Source organism: Sceloporus undulatus, chromosome 2 (genome assembly GCF_019175285.1).
Source record: "Sceloporus undulatus isolate JIND9_A2432 ecotype Alabama chromosome 2, SceUnd_v1.1, whole genome shotgun sequence".
Taxonomy (NCBI): domain Eukaryota; kingdom Metazoa; phylum Chordata; class Lepidosauria; order Squamata; family Phrynosomatidae; genus Sceloporus; species Sceloporus undulatus.
The window spans coordinates 196,514,763-196,538,437 of record NC_056523.1 but is presented as its reverse complement, the minus strand read 5'-3'; the positions used below and the strand labels follow the sequence as shown (position 1 = coordinate 196,538,437).

Here is a 23,675-nt window from a genome sequence, read left to right as displayed (position 1 = left end):
AGGCAAAAAAGTAGATAAACTTAATCAGGAGTTCAGGAAAGTACTCAGACACAGGTGACTAGTTTTGTTTTTTGCTCCTGATCTCATAAAAGCCTTCCTCTTTTGGAAGTGAAGGCATAATTTGTTTTATACAAACTCCTTCCAGAGATTTCACTTCAGGGGATGCATTGCATTGCCTTTCCGCTTCTTTTCTAGGGAAAGCACCCAGTCAGCAGTCAGGCATCCTGTCCGAGTTCTTCAGAACCAGGGAGGATAAAGGGCTTTGCACTTTCCAATGTGATGGACAGGAATAATCCCTTGAAAAGTGCTTTAAGCATCCCTGTTCTCCATTAATCATCATTTCTGTCTTAGATGATCAACTGAAGTACCACCTCTCTTCTTGAAACAACTTCCATTTTCTTTCTTACCTCTTCCCACTCCAAACACAGACACAGATACACACATATAGACAGACAGACAGACAGATGGTGCAACCAAACATCCACAAAAGAAACACCCAAACCAAAAAACGATGCCCGCTGAGTCTTGGTCAATAAATCTAAATGCCCTCCACCTAACAGTCCATCCCAAACTCTCAGTCGGGTTGGCAAGATTTGATAAGAGCTATTTTGGAATCTGGTTAGCAGCAATGCTTTAGAACGTGGCACATCTAGAAAAGAAAAGAAACCTTTTCAGTTGGTTTTTCATAAGATGGTGGTGTGAAAGGGGAAAGAACCAGTGCATTTTAGGGCAATACATGTTGGTCTGTGAGCCACTGGCTGCCAGTCCTCAGCAGGTTTCCAGGAAAACAAGAAATAGTTGTAGTCAATACATGCAAATATGGGGCTGGTCCCTGGCCCATGGGGGGGGGGGAACCCTATCTTTCACTTCAGTTAGCTTAAGAAGCACTGATTTAGGACACACATCTTTAAACCAATTGCTTTTTTCTCCTTCTCATGAGAACCACAAAATAAAGCTCCCATGAAAGGGGTTGGGCATTTCTGCAGAGAATCCTCAGCACCATCTCCCTACTATGATACCTAGGCAGCATAGCTAATGGGGCCAATAAGAATTGGAATTCAAAAGTTGGAAGGCTATCTGTTTCCCACACCTAGTCTATACTGACTGGTGGCAGCTCCTGAGACTTCTAACCAGAGATATTTCTACCCAGAGCACTGTTGTATTTCAGCACTAAACCTAGAGCCAAATATGTTGCAAAGCTCTGAACTAATTTTCCACTGGGCAGGGTACCCATCTTTATGCCTTGTTGGGCATTTCACAACCCCTTTGCAGAGTCCATCTAAGACATACTATAAAACATCAGGAAATATTCCAGTACATTCATTAAAGTTTATGATCAGTTTATGTGGTCCTACATTTGTAACTTAAAAACCTGTAACCATTATCTCTGTAGACAAAGTCCCTGTGAAAAAACTCTTAGGAATGGTTTAACCTTGTGGACGGACATTTATTTCTATGCCATTGCATTCAGGAAACAAATTGTCCCTTTAAAATAAAATTTCTTGTTTTACAAGCAAAAAATTGCTTGTAACTTTGCTTTTATAATGAACATGAAATTGCATGGTTTCTCAGGGATGGCCAGAGAGTTTCTAGGGCCCAGAGTTGATAGGATGTCTGGGCCCATGTTGCAGCCCTTTACAACAGGGTAGAAACTATGTGGTTCTCCCAGTGGTTGTGGGACTGTACATCTCAGTAGCTGCAACTAGAACACTTCATGATAAGGAATGCTAGTTACAGTCCAACATCATCTGGGAGGAATGAATGTTGCCCATCCCTGGACTACAGGGTCCCATTCACAGTGTGTAATGTGCAGACATAAATAGTTGTGCAATGGAGTGTCAGACATGAGCATCCAGTATAGGGATGGATCAAAGCAAATGGAACATAACTGTGTTGTTGTGCTGCTTCAAGTTGTTTCTAACTTTTGGTGGCCCTAAACACCATAATGATATTTTCTTGGAAAGATTAGTTCAGAGGGAGTTTGTCCTTGCCTCCCCCGAGGCTAGGAGAGTGTGACTTGTCCAAGGGTTTCCATGGCTGAGTAAGGATTCAGACCTTAGTCTCCAGAATTATATTCCAATGTTCAAACCACTACACCATGCTGGCTCTCACTCAACATAGCTCTGTGGCTAATTATTTACACTTTGCAGTAAAAGTTTCATGAATCCATACATATACACATTTACCTTTTCCCACATTTTGGTTGGGCTGCTACTACACGCAGTCTTCCTCCACAATTGGAGCAGTGTGAGTAGGGTTTCCCACCATGCTTTGGAATATTCCAACACCGAAAACACCGAATTCTGTACTTTTTGTACCTATGGGAGAAACATTCCCAATTCAGTTGGTTAAGTTATGTGGTTGGTCATTGCCACTTATTAATTCCGTTGTGTTTTGATTCTTGTAAGTCATATCAGTCAACCTCCCTCCCTCCCCAACTCTAAATTCCAAAATAATTCCAAATGGCATGAAGGGGGGAGCACTTTGGCTGGCATCCTGTGAAGGACATTCTTCTTGTTGTTATGTACCCTCAAGGTGTTTATGACTTATGGTGATCCTAAAGCAGGCTTATCATGGGGTTTTCTTGGCAAGATTTATTCAGAGGGTTTTACCTTTGTCTTCCTCTGAGGCTGAGAGTGTGTGACTTGCCCAAGATGACCCAAGGCTGAGTGGGGATTTGAACACTGTTCTCCAGTGTCATAGTCCAATATTCACACCACTATACCACTCTGGCTCTTATGCATGCACAGGTGCTTGTTGGGGTGCTGCTGGAGTTGGAATTTCTTTCCTCTCTCCACAGTGCTCAAGACTGCCCCGCAACCTACTGAATAGCCTCTGAAGCCCCTGTTTGATGGGGAGCAGGGCAAATGTCTTAAGTGTTCCTGATAGCCAGACATGAAATGATGGTATCAGTGCTAAGATCTGCTGAGGTCCTATTGATGGGGGTGTCCCAGTTCTGCTATAATCATTTTGTGTCTGGCAATGGAGCCGTAGCCAAACATATTTATTAAATAAATAAATAAATAAATAAATGCTCTATACCGGGCGGCACTTTGGGCCGGCATGAGGATGGAGTCAGGGCATTGTGTCCAGATGACGTACACCCCGACTCTGCCCCCACGGTGCCATGATGCCGCATGCTACTCCACATGGCATACAGCATCATCGTGCTCTTCCAATACTGCATCCATATGACACAGTGCCGAAGGAGCGCCATATAGCCGCACCATTGTGGCTATGGCACCCTTTCTAGAGTGCAAAAAGGAACTGTTTTTTGCTGTTCCTTTTCTTGCCCTAGAAAGGCTGGATTGGGGCTGTGGTGTGCAGTTGCCACAGCTCCAATCCAGCTAGAAAACCTTAGGGATTGTATGTACAGCCCCAAACTAAACTTCTGGAGAGCTGCATTTCATGCCCCCTGCTTTAGACAAAACCACAGTAAAATTTTCTATGATATTTCAACATTGATTAAAATAACTAGGTACCTAATGCCACAGGCATTGCAGAGAGGTGTCCCATCTTCAGCATCTCTCCAAAGTGGTGTTTTCCTGGTCTTGCAAGAAGCACAACGTTTATACCCTTGAAGCAAAGAGACACCTTGATCAAACAACACTCCTAAACAACTCAGGATAATTAAGTCTGCAGAAGCCAATAATGCTATAGCCCTCTCCTTCCTAGTTTCTCTCCGATTCAAACACTTCCAATACTAGGACAAGTCATCCAGGTATTCATTTGCCTCTCAATTTTTATTTAAAGAAGACATCTAAATTTTTTAAGACGTCACTGAAGACAACCTGGGAGAAATGTCATTATCAATATTTCAAAATTGCAATCATTATACAACAACATGTCAGATTTCAATTTCAAAAATATATTTAAGAATAAGAGTGTCATAGATGGAGGAGTCAAGACCCAACTGAGGGCTCATTCCCACTGGCAGAATACCCCATGTTCAAATTCGGCTCCGCCCCACTATAGCAATCAATTCCAAAAGGTCCCTCATTCTCACTATGAAAGGGTTTTTTCCTGATCCCTATGAACTCAGTTCTTCCCCTCCCCCCCCTTTTTTGCCCTTTTTTTAGTTTCCACTGGCTCCCCTGCATGTCAAAGGCACGTCAATCATTGTGACATAAGCAGCTGGACTGACAAGCCCGTACGAGGGTGGTGGTGGTTAAATGGAGGGCATGTCCTGGAGAAGGAGGGCCCATGGGGATGCGTGGATTTCCCTTATCATCCCTGCCTTCCTTCCTCCATGGGGTACCAGTGGGTTTCCTCCCCCCTCCCTGCCACCATTGCCACATTGGTAAAAGCCTGATCGATGGGTGGCAGTGGGGAGGGAGACCTCCAGGGGTCCCTCTTGGGCCCCTGCTAGCATTGGATCGGCTGCTCCATGGGTGGAAGTGGGGAGGGAATCTTGAGCGGAGAGGAGGAGGATGGAGGCAAGGCCAGGGGAGGGAGCGCGGACACCGAAGAAGGGGCCAAGGCAAGGCTGGGGAATGGAGCGCTGAGGCTGGGAGGATGAGGATGAGGGCACCTTTTTTCTTTTAATCGCAAAATCGGTAGAATGGCTTAGCATCTACCTGCTTTTGCAAGTAGTTGCTTTGCCAATCTATCAATTTTGTGATTAGTTTTTTTATTTATTTTTAGAAAGTACCCAAAACGGTAATGCTGTGGTGTGTGTATGACGGCTTTGGGGATGGGCAGCACACACCCCTCCATTTGTACCTCCCCTCTGAAAGAATCGTTCCAATCTGGCGTTCCCACTTATTGGAAATGGGTCGGAATCGCTTCTTCGCAAAAGAACCTCAAAATAATTGCTACCAAACAACCCCGGGCTTTTTGTGTTTACTCTGCATTTTTTCCTATGGGAATCGATCCAATGAGGATCGGGATCGATTTCCAATGGGAACTAGGGGCATATAGCTCGAAGCACGATTCAGAGCTTTTCGTAGTGGGAATGACCCCTGAGAAAAGGAAACTGAGGGTCTGAACAGGCTGGCCAAAAACAAACAAACAAACAAACAAACAAACAAAAAACAGCTTTGGGCCACTTTGGAGGTGTGCTGTTTAAACAATGCATGCTTCCTAAGAGGCTGGGAGCTGCACTAAAGCTGCGCTTCAGTCCTAAGGACCAGAACACAGTTTCTGCATGGCTTCTGGCCTCTTACGATGCATGCATAATTTAAACAGCACAGCTCCAAAATGGCCTGAAGCTGCTTTATTTTGGCCTGTCTGTTCAGACCCTAATTCATTTTATCTCCAGTTACTAATTAGAGATATTCCACTGATATTTTACCAGAGTGTGTTGGAAAAACAAGCATTTTCTCTCACACACTTCTTACTGCTGTTAGAGCCATTGGGGATTTTTTAAATAGTATATGGGGGGCCCTGTATGCCTCCTGTTCTTGGTACAGATTCTTCATCAGGACTATCAGGTGTAAAGGCATGCCCATGTCTTTGAGTGCATTCCATAGGTTTCATGATCTGTATAATCAAATGTTTTGCTGTAGTCTATGAATCACATGCTGATTCCTTTTTGAAATTCTTTGGTGCATTCAATTATCCTTCTTATGTTTACAATGAGGTCCCTAGTACCCCTTCCTTTTCTGAATCCTGCTTGCACATCTGGGATTTGTCTCTCTATGTTTGGTTGGAGTCTATGCTGCAGAATTTGTAGCATTATTTTGCTTGCATGTGAGATTAGTGCTATTGTCCTATAGTTGCTGCAGTCTTTTATATCTCCTTTCTTGTGGATTGTTGGCCACCTCTTTGTTTTCCATATTTGTTGGCATATTTCAGTTAGCACTAAAGTTACATCTGTCTGTAGGCACTGTAGCAGGCTAATACCCTGGGATATACTCCTTTATCCCACAGTGTGTGTCTCTAAACTCAGGCAGTCACAGGCATCTATTTGCTTCCTGTATAATTAGAGAGACATCAAACTTGTCAGTTTCATCAAATACCAGTGGACCTTGCCATATGAAGTAACTCTGGATTGTTGATTTTGAAATAAAGGAAGAAGCTACAGTGGTACCCCGGGATACGAATGCGCCGCCTTACGAAATTTCCGGGTTACGAAAAAAATCCATTCAAAAAAACTGTTCCGGCTTACGAACGTTTTTTCGGGTTACGAAAAAATTTTTGGTGCTTTTCGGCGCTATTTCACACGAAATCGCGGCTTTTCCCCATTAGCGCCTATGGGTTTTCGGCTTGAGAAGGCTTTTCGGGTTACGAAAGCGGCGGCGGAACGAATTAATTTCGTAACCCGAGGTACCACTGTACTTTGTTTTTCCCTCCCCATGCCTTGCCACCTCACCAAACACACCATGCTGGCTAACCGGTATGACTGAAACTGTCTGTTGTACTGTAGCTTGCTTCATAAGAAAAGAAAATATCTCAATTAAACTCTCAGCCATGGTTACATTGTAAGCCTCCTTGGGTTCTGGTAAAAAGGTGGGAAATTAAGTAATTAACTACCGTACATAAATAAAAACCTCAGTATCATATATAGACTCATGGATGTATGTCCATGTTCCTGCCAGCCTTTTGGAATTCAAGACACCTTCAGGATATTGTGTTGATGAGTCATCCAGGATTTATCTCCCACCATCCACTTCTGTAACACAATACTATTTTGCCCAGTGTTGCACCCAGTGATGGTTACCTACTAGAGCTGAAATCAGGATGATTCCCCATCTTCCTCTGTCAGTGTAACATTCAGTCTCTGCTTATAGAATCAGCAATGGTAAAACCATGGTTATGAGACCATAATGACAGTGCAGGTGTTTGATCGCATTAAACACTCAATTGCCAAGTCAAATGACTTGCAGGGGGGGGGGGGGGCCAGGATCCATTGGCCTGCCAAATATTTTTTAGTCTACAACTCCCAACAGCCCCCAACAACATGATGGGGGTTGCAGTCATAAACACTGAAGGGAGGATGACAGTTCCCAGTCCTGCTAAGTAGATCAGATCATTAGCCTGGGAGTTCCCACAGTCTCATCTAGCTTTTGGATCCTTTCTTCCCTTGAAGAGAAACTGAATGCAACACAACATTGGTATCATCCGTCAGAACCTCAGTGATTACCAGGTGATACTACATATACTTAGTGCCTCAAAAAAGGGGAACATACTGTGGGTAGAGAGACATCCTTCTTCCTCCTCCGAACTGCCCGTTCTGCCCTCTTCTTTTGCTAAAGGGACTCTTCTTTTCCTCAGTTTCCCACTGAACACAGATTAGATGTGTAATATTTTAGACTCTCTTTTTATTTATTTTTTTGTTTTACTTAGTTCTACACTCTTACATATTAAACAGGAATAGTGTCCCATCCAAGTCTCCAGTATTCCTATTAGGTAAAATGGTGCAATTGTCTTAGGAGATAAATACTGTGGGGAGGTTATGATAAGGAGAACAGCAGGGGCAGTCTCCTTGCTGTTCTTTGTGAACTCACCAACTCTTTGGACTTTATCAGACAAGGGAAATTGGAAATATAATCCAATGGCAATCTGAGCACATTCATGGGGTTTCACGTTATTGCGTGATAGACTACCACACGCAAATTTGGGCAATGGCATGCTATTTTTGGGTAATGGGAAGCCAGTTCGAACACAATTTGCAGTCACGTAAATTCGCTGAACTAGCAAATTCACGTAAATGCATTCTGGCCCCACTTTTTTTTTTCATTCGAAATTAAGAGAAATTCCTCCTGTGTGATAAAGTCCTTTCTCTCTGTACTATATAACCTGTCCAGCTCATGCACCTTAAATACTAGCCTGCTGTTTCAGAGATAATGGAAAATGCTATCCCATCCCAAGCAGTAAAGAAGTTTTAGCTGCCAATCCATCAGCCTCTGTACATCTGTCCTCTACCTCAGACAGCAAAGTATCTTGAACCTGCCCTGTTCCCTCCACCTTTTCATTTGTCACTCTGCCTACACAGAAGACAACTGGGCAAGCAACTGAATCTTTCTTCAGAGTTGGTGATGGGAGGGGTACTGAAAGAGAAGGAGGTTGTACTATCTTGTCCAGGGGTAGGCAACTAGCGGCCCGCGGGCCGGATGTGGCCCGGCAAGGCCTTGGGACCGGCCCCAGCCCAGTCCTGCCACCGATTGCTGCCGGGGCCTTTGGGGGGCGATTGTCTATAGAAGCCTCAGAAACATGCATTTATCTTAACATTTTTTAAAAATCAGCAATTTTTTTCACGTGTCCTCCATTTTTTATTTAAAAAGTGCCCTCCATTTGAAAATTTTGTCCTGGTTTATTTATTTATTTTATTTTTTAAAAAAAATATTTAATTATTTATTTTTTGGCTTCGGCCCCCCAGTTGTCTGAGGGACAGCTACCCGGCCCCCGGCTCAAAAGGGTTGCCTACCCCTGATCCTTCCACACCATCCAGCATCTTCCACCTGAAATGACCACCCCTCTCTCTCCGATGAGATAATTATGCAAATAGAAAACAACATAATAATATCAGAATACACCATAAGATGCAAAAGTCACTTTTACGCACTATATTGACTTCCCTGTAGGACTATACCCACTGAATCTGGTTTATAGCAGTTCACAATAAGAAAAAAAGGTAAGAATGTAGGAAGTGGGCTATTAAGGATTGTCTAGCCATTTTGCTGAGTAACAAATGTTTTGAGAGCTAGATATGGGAAGTACCCAGGAAAATGCCACAGTGTCTCAATTTGGGCAAAAGCTAGAAACCAATAGATTTAAGCATCTGGGTTCTCTGCTTTTAAACTCTTACTAGTGCAGGGACAGTTCAGACCACTACCCACATGGTTCCCAAGCATTGGTTATGCCAATTAAAGCTTGGGGATCAGGGTTTTTGCAGTGCAACAGCATGTGGTGCTAGACAGAATTAAGAGAAATGCAGGGCTGATCTTTCCAAAACACATGGAAGCATATGCTAGGAGGGAGGGAGATGCATTCAGGCACTGGAAGGGCAGTTCTGTGTGTGTGTGTGCCAGGTTGCTGGCCCTGCTGTGCCACTTCAAGTGTGGACTGCATCCTTCAAATGTGGTGAAGTCTAGATTCAGCTGCCAGTCTGGTCAGCTATTGCACATGGTCCAAAAAAAGGCACCATCCTCTTCCATCTCAAGCGACTAAACCCGGGGGAAAGCCATTACAGCTGCATCCACACTGCAGAACTATGGTTGTATTTATTTTTGTTGTTAACCACCCTCAAATTGATCTCAAACCATGGCAACCCTGTGGATGAGACACCTGCAAGACTCCATGTTCTCCACTGCTCTGTTTAGTTCCTACAAATTCATACCTGTGACTTCCTTAATAAAGACCATCCAACATGCAGCCTTCCTCTCTTTCTGTGTCCCTGCACCTTTCCTAGCATTATTGCTTTTTCCAGTGAATCATGTCTTCTCATGATATGACCAAAGTACAACAAAGTTTTTACAGTGGGCCCTTGGTATCTGCTGGGGTTTGGTTCCAGGACCCCCCATGGATACCAAAATCCATAGATGTTCAAGTCCCATTAAATACAGTACAGTGGATATTAAAATGGCGTCCCTCATATAAAATGGTAAAATCATGGCATGCTTTTCAGAATGTGTGTGTGTGTGTGTATAAAATATTTTCAAGCCATGGATGTCTGAATCTGTGGATAAGGAATTCGTGAATATGGAGGGCTGACTGTATTTATATCTTGCTTCCCCCCCCAAAATTGGGACTCCAAGCGGCTTACCGTTTAAAACCACAGTACTATGAAAAAAAATACAAAAGTGACCATTAAAACAGAATTAAGCTCTTACAATATTAAAACTGTTCACTTGCTGTTCTGGTTTTTTGAAAATAACAGAATACAATTAAAAAGATAAAAGCATTTAAAAAGTACAGTACCTGCTGTATCGGGGACATATGAGGAGCCTGCAGCCCTCAGAACTGCCAGGGCAGAGATGCAGATGCATCTGAAAGGTTACTCCTTGGAAAGCAGAATCCAGGGGCTCACAGCTCCGCTGGGGGTTGGACTGCTTGCGGGAAACTCTCCTGGTGCCTTCCCTTGGAGACTCAGATATATGAGGGACACTGATCCCTAGTGGCTGAGCTGTCTGGGGCTCTTCCAGGCACGTTGCCCACAGATGGTGACCTCCATATTCTTTGGCACAGGCAATGGGGTTCCATTCTTGCATGGGCATCCCAACCCCTGGCTCTGTTTCAAGGCTGGAGCAATGGAGGCTGATGAGGCTCAGGGTGTCCAGGGATCCGAAGGAGGTCTGTGCCCCCTCAGGGAAGCAGGCTCCATAGCCATGGGGCACCATGGGGCCATAGATGGCTGTGGTGGTGCTGGTGGGCCCAGACTGGGAGAGGAATTGGGTGGTCTCCTGCAGGAAGCTGAGGGCCTGGCTCTCTGGGATCTGGAGGCAGCAAGCCATGCCGATGATGGGATCGAACCTGGGAGGGGGGGATAGAAAGAAGGAGAAAGACAGTACAAGGGGAGGGTGGAGAATCTTTTCAAATGATGTACTAAAAGAAATGACAGAATCACAGAGCTGGAAAAGACCCCAAGGACCATCCATTCCAACATGCCCATAGGGAAACTTTGGGAGATACTTGCTCATAGGATTGTATTGCTAATAAAGAAATGCAGCTCCCCATAGTATTCCAGTGGTGTCACTAGACTGGCACACAAGATGTGGACCACACCAGGTGACCTCAAGGAAAGGGGTGACACCTGTTTGGACCCTATTTCCGTATGGGAAGCTATCATTTTTTTTACTGGGAGCTTTATTTTCCCTATGAATAACAAATATCCTGTGATTTCCTATGTGCAGGTATAGTTTTTCCTATGGGGAGCTGCAGTTTCACTATAGCCAATAAAACCTATGATTTCTTGAGCAGGTATGATTTTTCTATGGTGAGGTATATTTTCCCTGTGGGCAGTAAATATCATATGCTTCCCTATGGACAGATATGATTTTTCTATGAGGAGCTGCATTTCCCTATTAAGAATAAAATACTATGGGTATGTATTCTCCAATATTTCCCTATGGACAAGTATTTTCCTATGTATCCCTATGGGCAAGTATGTTATCTCTATGGGCAAATACTATCATTCATTTGAGTATGTGTCTCCTTTCAGGCAGAGGGGTATGTGTGGTGCATGCCTTCAAGTCATTTCCGACTTATGGCAATCATAGGGTTTTCTTGGCAATATTTGTTCAGAGGCAGCTTGCCATGGGCTTGCCCTGAAGCTGAGTGTGAATACTCATGGTCAACTAGTGGGTTTCCATGGCCAAGCTGGGAATTGAACCCTGGCCTCAAGAGTTGTAGCCCAACACTCAAGCCACAATTTCATACTGGCGGGAGATGAATGGATTGCCACATTTTGCTCAAGCATCCACCTCATCATGAGTTATGTGATCCATTTGGGCAAGTCACGCACTCTCAGCCTCAGGGGAAGTCAATGGCAAACCCCTGAACAAATCTTGCTAAGAAAACCTTCATGATAGGGATGTCATGAATCAGAAATGACTTGAAGGCACACAACACACACACACACGCCACCTTGAGTCCCTGTATTGGGAGAAAGGCAGGATATAAGAAATAATAATAATAATAATAATAATACCCAAGAAATTAGTCCTCCTCCCATAATTTTTAGCCCTAAGGGGCATTCCTTCCCCCGAATCCCTTAGGGTCACTTCCCATATTGGGGTCCTTCTCTTAGGATTTGTTGTTGTGTGCCTTCAAGTTTCTGACTTATGGTGACCACAAGGAGACCCTATCATGGGCTTTTCTTGGCAGGTTTTGTTCAGATGGGGTTTTGCCTTTGTCTTTCCCCAAGGCTGAGAAAGTGTGACTTGCCTAAGGGCTTTCATGGCTGAGCTGGGAATCGAACCATGGTCTCCAGAGTCATAGGCCAACACTCAAACCACTATGCTATTCTAGCTCTTAGGACTGCTTCTCCGGAAGAACAACCCTTCCCAAATGTCTCTATAGTAAAACTGCCCCACCGCATCTGCCAAAATAAAGTGGGCTTTTTTCCTTTTTCTTCTAAAATGTTTTCTGCATGACTGTAGCAATAAATGCCTTCCTGCAAGTCAAATGCAGGGTCACACAGGGTCAAATGCAGGGTCATGCCTGTTTTTGGTCATGTAAAAGAAAAAAGCCTCTGGCTGAACAACCTCCTGCGATGCAAAGATATCTTGTAGCACCTTTGAGAAAGAAGTTGGCAGCATAAGTTTTTGTAGACTTCACCCTACTTCGTCAGACGCATGTGAAACGCGTGCTACCAACTTCTTTCTTTCAGTTAGTCTCAAAGGTGCTTACAAGACACCTCTGCATACTGATTTTCTAGACTAAGACAGCTACACATTTGAATTCAACCTCTGGGGTTTGTCTACTGCTGCTGTTCTTATCTGAGGGTAAGAAAATCCATGATAGAGTCACCATAAGTTGGAAACTACTTGAAGGCGTACAGGAATCACTACAAAGTTCCATTAGTTATATTGGGTCTTACTTCCCAGTAGTCATGTGTGGGATGGTATAATTAATATCTTAGTCTAAATTTTTTGCTATTATTGTGTGCCTTCAAGTCGTTTCTGACTTATGGCAACTCTAAGGCAGCCCTATCATGGGGTTATCTTGGCAAGTTTCTTCAGAGGGAGTTTGCTATTGTCATCCTCTGAGGTTGAGAGAGTGTGACTTGCCCAAGGTCGCTCAGTGAGTTTCCATTGCCTAGATGGGATTCAAACCCTGGTCTCCAAGTCATAGTCCAATGCTCAAACCACTACCTCACACTAACTCCCAACATGGCTCTCCCTCTGAAAAAACTTGCAAAGATAACCCCATGATAGGGTTGCCTTAAGGTTACAATGACAGTATTACAGAAGACTTCAGCTCTGGAAATGGGATGCAGTTTTTAAAAAGAAAGGGAGGGGGGAGAAGGAAAATGAGGGTCCTATGACATCTGAAAGCCCATTATAGTGACACAACATGTCAGAAATATAGTGGTACAACCCCTATATTCTTATCAGATACATAATCAGTGAAACTGATAAAAATATTACTCTCTTTTTAAAATAGCTGTTCTCCACTAACACAACCCGATCATGGGGTTTTCTTGTCAAGTTTTCTTGCCCTCCCCTGAGACTGGGAGTGTGGTTTGCCCTAGATCACTCACTAGGTTTTAAGGCCCAGCAGGGAATCGAACCAAATTATTTATTTAATAGCCCTCATCAGAGCTCAAGTAGGTAGGTTTTTCCTGGTGTCAGTTTTGTGCATGTCTTGACACACAGCCTTTTTGTTCACTTTTAAAAAGTGTCATTCTGCTGGATAAAACTCTAATACATGAATGTCAAAATCTCGGCTTCTTCTTATTTTCCATGAATTTATGAAACTCGTACTAGAAATTTGATAGGTTCCTTCACAACCAGTGGGAATTTTAATATCCCTCCTGACAAATCCCATCCCATCCCCTCCATCCACGTTTTAATATCTGTGACCTGTTAAAAATTGGATGACCTATATGGGAATAGTTGTTCTTCAATCCAGAAGAACAACTTGGTATCCCTTAGTTTCCCCTGGGCCCTTATATAAAATGGCAAAACTAAGGTTTGCTTTTTGGAATAGATAGATAGATAGATACATGGTTGAATTCACGGATAAGGAATCGGTAGTTATGGAGGGCTGACTGTACAACCAACACCTTCCTTAAATAAACAAACAAGCTGCCTTATTTATGGTCTTATAGCTACCTTGCATCCCATTTGTGGAGAAGGGCAGGGTATACATCCAATAAATAATAAATAAGCCAGAGCTTCTGTTATCTTATTCCCTGACACACACACCCCTTTAAGCACCCTGCTGTGTTCTCAGTCATATACATCAGAGGGAGGTTTGTATATTTCGCCACCTCACATAATTTAAGATGGACAAAGCTGATCCTAATCTTGAGAAATCCACTCTGAAAGAAGGATTGAGGGGGGAAGAATCTGGTCAAATCTGGTGTAGAAATTTGAGAAGCTACCCTAAATAGTAGCTGCCCACCTTTTTGTTTAAGCAGAAGGTTTTCCTATTGTAAAACAGGGTTGGAAGCTAATGGGTCAAAAATATACAGAAATAATTTTAAGTTTCTTGAAGGGTATCAGGGCATGTCTGAATGGTGCACCGATGGCTGACCCACTCTGCCCTAAGAAAACAACCAGATCTAATCTTGAAATGTATATTTTCATGTTTTTACTCTTGACAATTGCTGAGGCCAAGATTTGTTCCAAAAAGGATTGCTCCAGTTAGGAGGACCTTGGTGGCATAGAAATGGTGTACCCCATGTCCAGGTATACACAGAATGCCAGCCAAGTTATATGGGCACCTTAGAGAGAAAAAGGTCACAAAGTACTCTCCTCCAAGCTTGCTGTTAAATAACCTATAGTGTAGTGCTCTTTCACGAGTCAAGACTCCCAAAATCTGCTGCGTGAGGGGACTGTTGGTTTTTTGTGCCCCTAAAACCTGCCAAGAGAAAAAAAGGGCAGCCAGCATGGTTTAGTGGTTTCAGTGTTGGACTATGACTCTGGAGACTAGGGCTCAAATCCCAGCTCGGTCATGGAAACCCACTGGGTGACCTTGCATAAGTCACATTCTCATATTCAGAGGATGGCCATGGCAAACTCCCTCTGAAGAAACTTGCCAAGAAGACCCCATAGGTTCCCCTTAGGGTCACCATAAGTTGGAAATGATTTGAAGGCACACAACACACACACACATATCCTGCTGTGTATGGTCATGAAACCCACTGGGCGACTTTTGGCACGTCACATTCTCTCAGCCTCACAGGAAGGCCGTGGCAAACCTCCTCTGAAGAAACTTGCCAAGAAAACCTTGCAATAGGTTTAAGGTCACCAGAAGTTGGAAACAACTTGAAGGCACTCCACAACAAATAGCCACTTTTAGAGGCAGGTTCAAGGAGGAGGAGGAAATTATTCCCTCAAATGGGTTGCCTATTATCGTCACTGAGCAGGATGACCAGTCCTCTTTTTCAGAATATATCCTCCATTTTGAGCAGGGCTAAGAAGCACAAATGCATATTTCCTGAGTTTGTGTAGTTTTCTTTTTTTTTGGGGGGGGGTCATGTTTTCCATTTTTCCTTCAAGGTACTCCATTTTGCTATGCCTTGTCCTCCTTTGAAGTTAGGGCATCTGGAATGAAGTGAATTCCTATTTCTAGTGTGTTTTGTAGCTTTTATTTGGGAATGCCCTCTATTCTGGAACACTTTGTCCTCCTTAGGGGTGAGGTGAACTTCTGGTCCCCTGTATGAAGTGAATTCCTATTTTGCAACTTTTCTTGGGGCATGTCCTCCCCTTTCCCCTGAAGGCCCTCCATTTTGCACCACCCACCTCCTCCTTGCTTTGGAGGAGGAGAAAGCAGGAGCTTTGGCCCTCCTTTTCCCCCAGGGGTCAGCCACTCCGCCCCAAAGGGAAGTCAACAAGGTCCTTCCCCCTCACAGGAGGGCTTTGGCTTCCTTTTTGGCCAACCTACTCTATAAGGGGTCGCCCACCATTTCCCACCTCTGTGGACTCAGGCTGGCAAAGCAGGCACAAAGGGGAGGTGCAGGCTGGGAGCCACATCCACACTGCAGAAATGATTCAGTTTGCCACCAATTTATCTGACAGGGCTCCATGCTATGGAATCCTGGGATTTGTAGTTTGTGGTGGCTACTTTGTAAAACCAAAACACCTTCCTTCAATAAATAAGCCACCTTATTTATCCGTTTGTTGTTGCTGTTGTGTGCCTTCAAATCATTTCCGACTTATGGTGACCCTAAGGGGAACCTATCATGGGGTCTTCTTGGCAAGTTTTGTTCAGAGGGGTTTGCCATATACATCCTCAGGCTGAGAGAGTGTGACTTCTTGCCCAGGGTCACCCAATAGGTTTCCATGACACAGTCAGGATTCGAACCCTGGTCTCCCACTGTCCTAGTAGCTAATTAAACCTAGTATATTAGGACCTAGCCTTATAAGATAGCTACTTTGAATCCCATTTGGGAGGAATATACTAGATATACTGTAAACCTAATAATATATAAATAAGTAACCCAGAGTTTCTCTTATTGTTATCCATTTATCCTTCTCTCTATCAAAGTTGTGAGAGTTGTACTTCGTTGTGGCACCAGAGCTCCTCTGACAGAGAAGGATGAATCATGTCGCAAAACTACACTTCCCAGAATTCCATAGCACTGCATTCCTGCCAGTTAAAAGTGGTGTCAAACCGGATTATTTCTGCAGTGAGGATGCAGCCCCAGACAAAGGCAGGAAAGGAGGGAGTCTCATTCCAAAACACACACTGCAGAAATAATCCAGTTTGAGACCGTTTTGACTGCCCTGGCTCAGTGCTAGGGGATCCTGGGAATTGTAGTTTTTTGTGGCACCAGAGCTCTCTGACAGAGAGGGCTAAAGGTCTCACAAAACTACAGGTCCCAAAATGCCTTAGCATTGAGCCAAAATACTTCTCCTGGGAGTGGAATCCGAGTAAACACAGCAAAGGATCTGCTTTGTAGACCGGTTGATCCCTACCAACAACAACCCCATTGAAGTTAATGGGACTCAGGGTGTATCCACACTGCAGAGCTAAAGTGGTTTGACACCACTTTAAGTGCCATGACTCCAACCTACAGAAGAATGACTCTAATCTACAGTATAGTTTTTAAAACACTTTTTGCCAGACGAAGAAGCCAGTGGAGCTTCAAAAGCTTGTGTCATATATTTTGTGCATTTTGGTTGGTCCCATAAAGGTATGAGAGTTTGGTGGATTTTGGATGTTATTATACTTTGCTATCAGAGCTACCCCTGAATATGTTCTACCGAGTCCTGAGACTTGTAGTTGGCAGACCAGAATTCCTCACCAAACTACAAATCCCAGCCTAAAGTCATGAGAGTTAAAGTGGTGCCTTAATTCTGCAGTGTGGCTACACCCTCAAGTTTCAGATTAAAGCAAAACTCGCCCCACAATTCATAATTACTCCAAAGTAAATCTCACGGGATTATTTTTGTTGGGAACGTTTTTAAATGTTTCCAGATGATTTTAATGGAATTAAAATTGTAATTTTTTTTTAAAATCTATGAGTCGTCTTGGGTCCCTTCAGGGAGAAAGGCGGCAGACAGATGAAATGAAATAAATAAAGTAGATGGATATATTTTATTTGTTTTTCACTTTGGTATGGTTTTTTTTTAGTTTAATCAGTTTCATCATTTCATGTTTTAATGTGATGCTTCTTTTTTAAATAAAAAAATGTCGCTGTAAACATTTTCATCGGGTTGTGAAGGCCGCCTTGGGTCCCATCCCTGGGAGAAAGGCGGCATATAAATAAAGTAAGAGATGAAGTGAATAAAATGCATCCTTCATCTTGCTTCCACAGGTGAGGAAAATGAAGTCGCATGCTCCTGCCCTGCGTCGTTAAGATAGATCTTACCTATCACCTATATATATATATGTATATATATATATATGTGTGTGTGTGTGTGTGTGTGTGTAAGATAAGACATATATATGTGTGTGTGTGTGTGTGTAAGATATACACAGGTAAGATAAGACAATATATATATATACAGGTAAGATATATATAGGTAACATCTATCTATCTCTCTGTGTGTATTTACTTGTGTGTTTATGTTCATGTTTATGCCGCCTTTCTCCGAACCCAAGGCGGCTTACCTCTCTCTATATATATCTTACACACACACACACACATATAATAAATCTTGTGAGCCGCCTTGGGTTCCTTCCCTGGAGAAAGGCGGCATAAAAATAGAAAATAAACACACAAAAAGGAAATACACATCATCAAGTGTGTGCTGCTCCGGATTAAATCGTAATGATTTTGGATCTAGGGTGTGTGTGCGTGTGCGTGTGTGTGTATGTGTGTGTGAGAGAGAGATCCTGATCCGGATCCTGACCCACTAGAGCCCCCCAATGAGGATAGAGAAGCTAACCTGGATTCTCTGATGGAGGCTGTTTCTGGACCGACGACCCTCGGTTTGCAAAGTAAAGCATTGTTGCTGCTGCTGCTGCTGCTGCAAGGCTCAGATTCCAGGCAAGGAGGACACAGCAGCTCCTGGAGGACGGAGAAATCCGGGGTTTGCCCCTCCACGAAAAGCTCCCCCTCTGCCATACTGAGAGATCCAGAGAAGGAAAGTGAGGATAAAGAGGGTTCCCTTTTCCAGATCCCCCTGGCCAGGAGCAAGGGAGGATCCAACCAGCCAGCCAGCCCCATGGGCCAGCCAAGGGCTCCTTAAGTGGCTGCACCTGGGAGCCCAGGCCTAGCAGCCGGGGAGGGCTCACAGCCCCCCAGGAACCAGGAGGAAGAAGATATAGCATCACTTGGGAAGCCCAGGCCTACAGCTGTTGGGTGCCTCCAACCCTCAGGGGAAGGAAGGGCATCAGAGTGCATTTGCACCCAAATGTTTGGCCTCCAGATTTTTGGGACTTCAGCTCCCAGAATTCCTGACTGGTTGGCCAAGCTGGCTAGGGCTTCTGGGAATTGAAGTCTTAAAATAAAGCCTAGAGGACCAAAGTTTGAGAATCCCATCCTACACTGGAAAGGTCATACGGTTTGATAGCACCTGAAGGTGGTGAAGCTCCATCCCTGTGCAATCCCAGGATTTGTAATTTTTGTGGCATAGGGGTTGGAAGTATAGTGCCACTCTACTTTGGTCAGGCCACACCTGGAATACTGTGTCTAGTTTTGGGCACCACAATTCAAAAATGATGTTGAGAAGCTGGAGAGCGATTAAAATGGTGAAGGGTCTGGAAACCATGATTTAGGGAGCTGGGGATGTTTAGCCTAGGGAAGTGAAGGTTAAGAGGTGATATGATGATAGCCCTGTTTAAGTGTTTGAAGTACCATGTTGAGGGTGGGGCAAGCTTGTTTTCTGCTGCTCCAGAGAATAGGACCCAGAGCAATAGATTCAAACTACTGTACAGGAAAAGAGATTCCACCTCAACATTAGGAGGAACTGCTGCATCCAGATCCCAAAAATTATTCAGCATGACCCTATTTTAACAGCCATGGCTCAGTGCAATGGAATTCTGGGAATGGTAGTTTCTGGAGACATTTAACCTTCTCTGTCAAAGGGCTCTGGTGCCACAACAAACTACAATCCACAGGATTCCATAGCATTGAGCCATGACAGTTAACGTGTTGTCAACCTGGATTATTTCTGCAGTCTGGTGGCAGCCTAGAACTCTGGTGACCAGTTTGAGTCCCCATTCCTCCATGAAACTCACTGGGTGACTTTGGGCAAGTCACATGCACTCAGCCTCAGGGGAAGGCAATAGCAAACATAACTTGAACCAATCTTGCCAAAAAAAGCATCATGATAGGGTTGCCTTAGTGTCAGTTGTTTTCTGCTGCTCCAGAGACCAGGACACGAACCAATGGGTTCCAAATACAAGAGAACAGATTCTAGCTAAACGTTAGAAGTAACTTTTGTAAATGTTAGAGCTTTTTGACAGTGGAATAGACTGTCAGAAGGTGGTGGACTCTCTGCCTTTGGAGGTCTTTAGATAAGAGGTTGAAAGGGTCATTTTTCAGGAGTATTTTAGTTCTGTATTCCTGAATGGCAGCAGGTTGGAGTGGATGCTCCTGGAGACCCCCTCCAACTCTTCAGATTCTATGAAAGTTGTGAGGTAGATTATTCTGATAGTGACTGGTCCTAGTGTTTCAGAATAGGGTCTAAATGAGCCTTCTCTGCACATTCGCCTCCTCCAAAGAAACTTCAACAGTCTTAATAAAACTCCTAAGGGCTGTTCGACAGTGGAACACACTTCCTCAGAGAGCGGTGAAGTCTTCCTCCTTAGAGGTCTTTAAACAGAGGATGGATGGTCATCTGTCAGGGATACTTTGATTGAGAGTTCCTGCATGGCAGAATGGGGTTGGACTGGATGGCCCTTGTGGTCTCTTCCAACTCAACGATTCTATAATCCTGTTCTTTGTTCCTTTATTTTTCTTGTGTTCCATCTTTCCTCCAGGAGGAATCTTAAGATCCTGCTCAATAGATATAGTTTGTTGCTTCAGAGGAAAAATGGGTTGCAATTTGCCAGGGAATCAATTTGTCTTACTGTGGAGAGTGAAAGTTTGGAAAGCTTTGGTCTACAAGGGGAGTTCCTTCACCAGCTTCAGCTCTTAAACAAGCCCTCCAGTACTGGTGAGAAGCAGATTATACACACAACACACTAAAGGCTAGCTTTCCTTGAACCCTGGGTAGGGATGTGGAGAGAAATGTTGCCAGTCTTTTGGGTAAAAAACATCTTTGGTGTGAAAATGCATGCAGTATCAACTAAAAATGGCAAAATTTAGGGAAGGCATTGGTCTTTTTGTTCTCACAGGAGGAGAAAATATCTCAAGGTGGCTGACTCTATGCTCATTATCATTGAATATTCTCTATACCCCATGGTCAGTTACCTGCGTGGCTGTCAGTCACACAGCTACTAGGAAAAAAACACATTTAAAGGCTCTCTCAGGTCCAAAACACACTGCAGAAATAGTCCCATTTGAGGCTGCTTTAACTGCCCTGACTCAGTATTAGGGAACTGAGCCAGGGCAGTTAAAGTGGTCTCAAACTAGATTAAAGCAGTCTCAGACTGGAATCCTGGAAACTGTATTTATTGTGGCAGTTTGACAGAAAAGGCTATGTGTCTCACAAAACTTCCCTAGCACTGAGCAGTTAAAGTGTTGTCAAACTGGATTATTTCTGCAGTGTGGTTTGGAGATCAGAACCAGGGATGGTCTTGTCATGCATCTGGATGAAGCAGCCTGCTGTAGCAGGCATCAGGAAAGTCAGGAGAAACAGATGAAGCCATCACTGTCTGGTGCAGCTAAAGAAGTAATGGCCTCAGGAGTCACAAGATGTACCATCGGGACTCCTCATAAATTAATAACATGTCCAACACTGCTTAGAAAGGGATTATAACACCTGATAAAACCTTAATGATAGTAGACTAGAACTCTGAGAGCCAATGTGATGTAGTGGCTTGAGCGTTGGACTATGATTCTGGAAACCAGGGTTCGAATCCCCAGTCAGACATGGAAACCCACTGAGTGAACGTGGGCAAGTCACTGTTGCTCTGACTCAGATAGAGGCAAATGCAAACCTACTCTAAACAAAGAAAATCCCATCATAGGTTCACCTTAGGGTCTGCTATAAGTCAGAGATGACTTGAAGGCACACAAACTAGACCTCTGCTTGTGGATCTCTCCCTCTGCCTTGCTAGCTCCCCTTGATGACACCCTTTGTTAAATTCGAATTGCTGAGATGACAGAGAAGGCACAGAGGCTGAAAATCCAGGCAGCTACTGTATGGGAAATGGCCAAAGTTTAACCAACACTTCTTTAATGGCTACAGGTGAAAGGGCAACATGTGATGGAAGACCTGATGTGCAGTGATCAGGCATGATGGAAAATATAGCCCCACAAACTCTGGTGGGCCACAGGCTCCTCGTTTCTAGTCTAGAGAAACGAGGAGCAAGTGTCAAAATGTTAGGTAAATGGCTTCTGTACCTTATTTCTCAACAACTACTATTGTATTAACTGATATTGACTGAACAGTGTTCAATCTTTTTCCCACCTTATACAGTATTGGGAAATCTACCTTGGGCTTTGGGGTAGACTATGTAACTTTAAATAAAAGGGATTTAACCCATCACCCCTTTTCTTTATCATAAGCTTACATATGCAGAGGGATCTTGTAGCACCCTTGACACTAACTGAGTGAAATAATTTGTAGCATAAGCTTTCGTAGACTTGATTTGCATCCTCAGATGCAAGACCAGATCCACAAAAGCTCATGGTACAACTACTTTCACACAGCCCCAAAGGTACTACGTAATGCATGTCTTTGAATAGTAATACATATATACTCCTGGTCAGTACTAAACTATAGATTCTCTTTGTGATATATTGTGCATACACCATATTGTTTATGAAGGCAAAGACAGCAACAGTTTTTGATATCTTTACTGATACAAGCCAGAAGGGAACTGAAGCACATATACTTCCTTCCCCTAATTATCTGGAGACACAAATTAAATAACAGAAACATATACCCATTTTTCCACAATCAAATGATAGATGAGAGACAAGAAGGCCACTGTGTAGATTAAAGCATTGCTTGTACAACAGAAGAAAACAGAACAAGAAAGCTAAAGAGAATTCCAGCTGAAGTGCTTGTCAGAGTAAATCATGTTTTTTCCCCTGTATGCAGTCAAAACTCACTGCACAGATCCCGATATCCCTTTTCTGAAAGGCTGCAATTACTGTGCAGAAATCTCTCCTCTCCCCATTAAATCTCTTCCATTGATGCCTGCACAGCTGGAGCAAGGGTCCAGCTCTCAGCAACCTTCAAGTACCATAAATGAGGCTTATTCTTAATCCAGCCATGGCTTTTGAAAGAAGGCATAGAGAGAAAGACATCCACAGGAAGCTTAACACTTAACTCATTATGAGTGGCTCTTACTTGGTGGATCCTTCCTCAGCACCATCCTCTTGCTCATGGAGCAAACTATTTTCTTATTCTTTAAAGAAAGAAAAATAATAATCCCGGCTGCTCTAACTCCTCCTCTCTATTGCGCTCTGAAGCCTGCTTCTTAAACTTGGGTCAACCTCACTTTGGATACTGGTCCAGCCCAGGGATCTCAAGTAATGAAATCAGTGAGGTTTGGGGACATGCCCATCCACATAAAAGTTCCTGGTGATCTTGGGGAGAGTGAACTCGGTCCCTTCCAGTTCTTTGGTAAGGATGATCTGGCAGCCTAGGCGTGAGTTCTCCTGAAGAAGTGGTGCCATGTCCAACATATCCTCCTCCCTAGGAACAGAAGACAGGGGTCAGAAGTGCCAGGCATTGATTATTATGCTAATTTATATTGCTAATTGTCAATTTCATTTATTTATTTATTTATTTGATTTTATACCCTACATTTCTTTGGGACTCACTCATGGCATCTCAACACAAATAAAAACGTGATCAAGTTATAACACAAAGATAACAGCGACAATATTTTTAAATTGTAAGATTCCAACAGTAAAATTTAAATTCTAAGATGAAAAAGAAAAGCAATGGGGGACCACAATCTACAATAAGCAGCAAATAACGGCCATGTTAAAACATGGCAGGACAGGCTGTCACTTTAAAAAACAAATATAGCTAGAGGTTATTGTAGCACCTTTAAGACTAACTGAGAAAAAATGTTGTAGTATAAACTTTCGTAGACTACAAATATAATATACTACAATCTTGTAAATACTACAAACTTCTTTCTCTTCAGCTTAAAAGTGCTATGATATTACATACTGATCTAGAAAAAAACAAAACTATGCCTTTGGATTCAACAATGTGGTCCTTCCACATTCGCTGGGGTTACGGGTGAAGGATCCTTGGAAATGTGGAAAAACCATTTTAAAAACACTATTCTTTTTACCTGAAAGAACACTTCTCTAGGAATCTCAGGGTCCTCCAGTGCAGCCCTATGGTCAACATCTGCCTCATGCTGAAAGACCGACAAATGCCTAGAGAAGTGTTTTCTCTAGGAACTTCTCTAGGTGTTTTCTCCAGCACAACTCTATGGTCACCCTCTGACAGAGTTGTGCTGGAGGACCTGGAGATTCCTAGAAAGAACATATTAATCCAGGGGTAGGCAACCTTTTTGAGCCGGGGGCCGGGTTGCTG

At 43.5% G+C, this 23,675-nt stretch overlaps 1 protein-coding gene across 1 annotated transcript; it reads right to left on the bottom strand.

Moving 5' to 3' along the window:
• Positions 1-172: 172 nt before the first annotated feature.
• Positions 173-18,124, bottom strand: ZGLP1 (zinc finger GATA like protein 1). Its single transcript, XM_042447656.1, has 6 exons — positions 17,946-18,124; positions 9,862-10,413; positions 7,131-7,222; positions 3,483-3,576; positions 2,187-2,318; positions 173-649 (listed from the first exon to the last, which is right to left on the bottom strand). The coding sequence occupies exons 1-6, from the start codon at positions 18,122-18,124 to the stop codon at positions 634-636; spliced, it is 1,065 nt and encodes a 354-aa protein (XP_042303590.1). The 3' UTR covers positions 173-633.
• Positions 18,125-23,675: the final 5,551 nt, after the last annotated feature.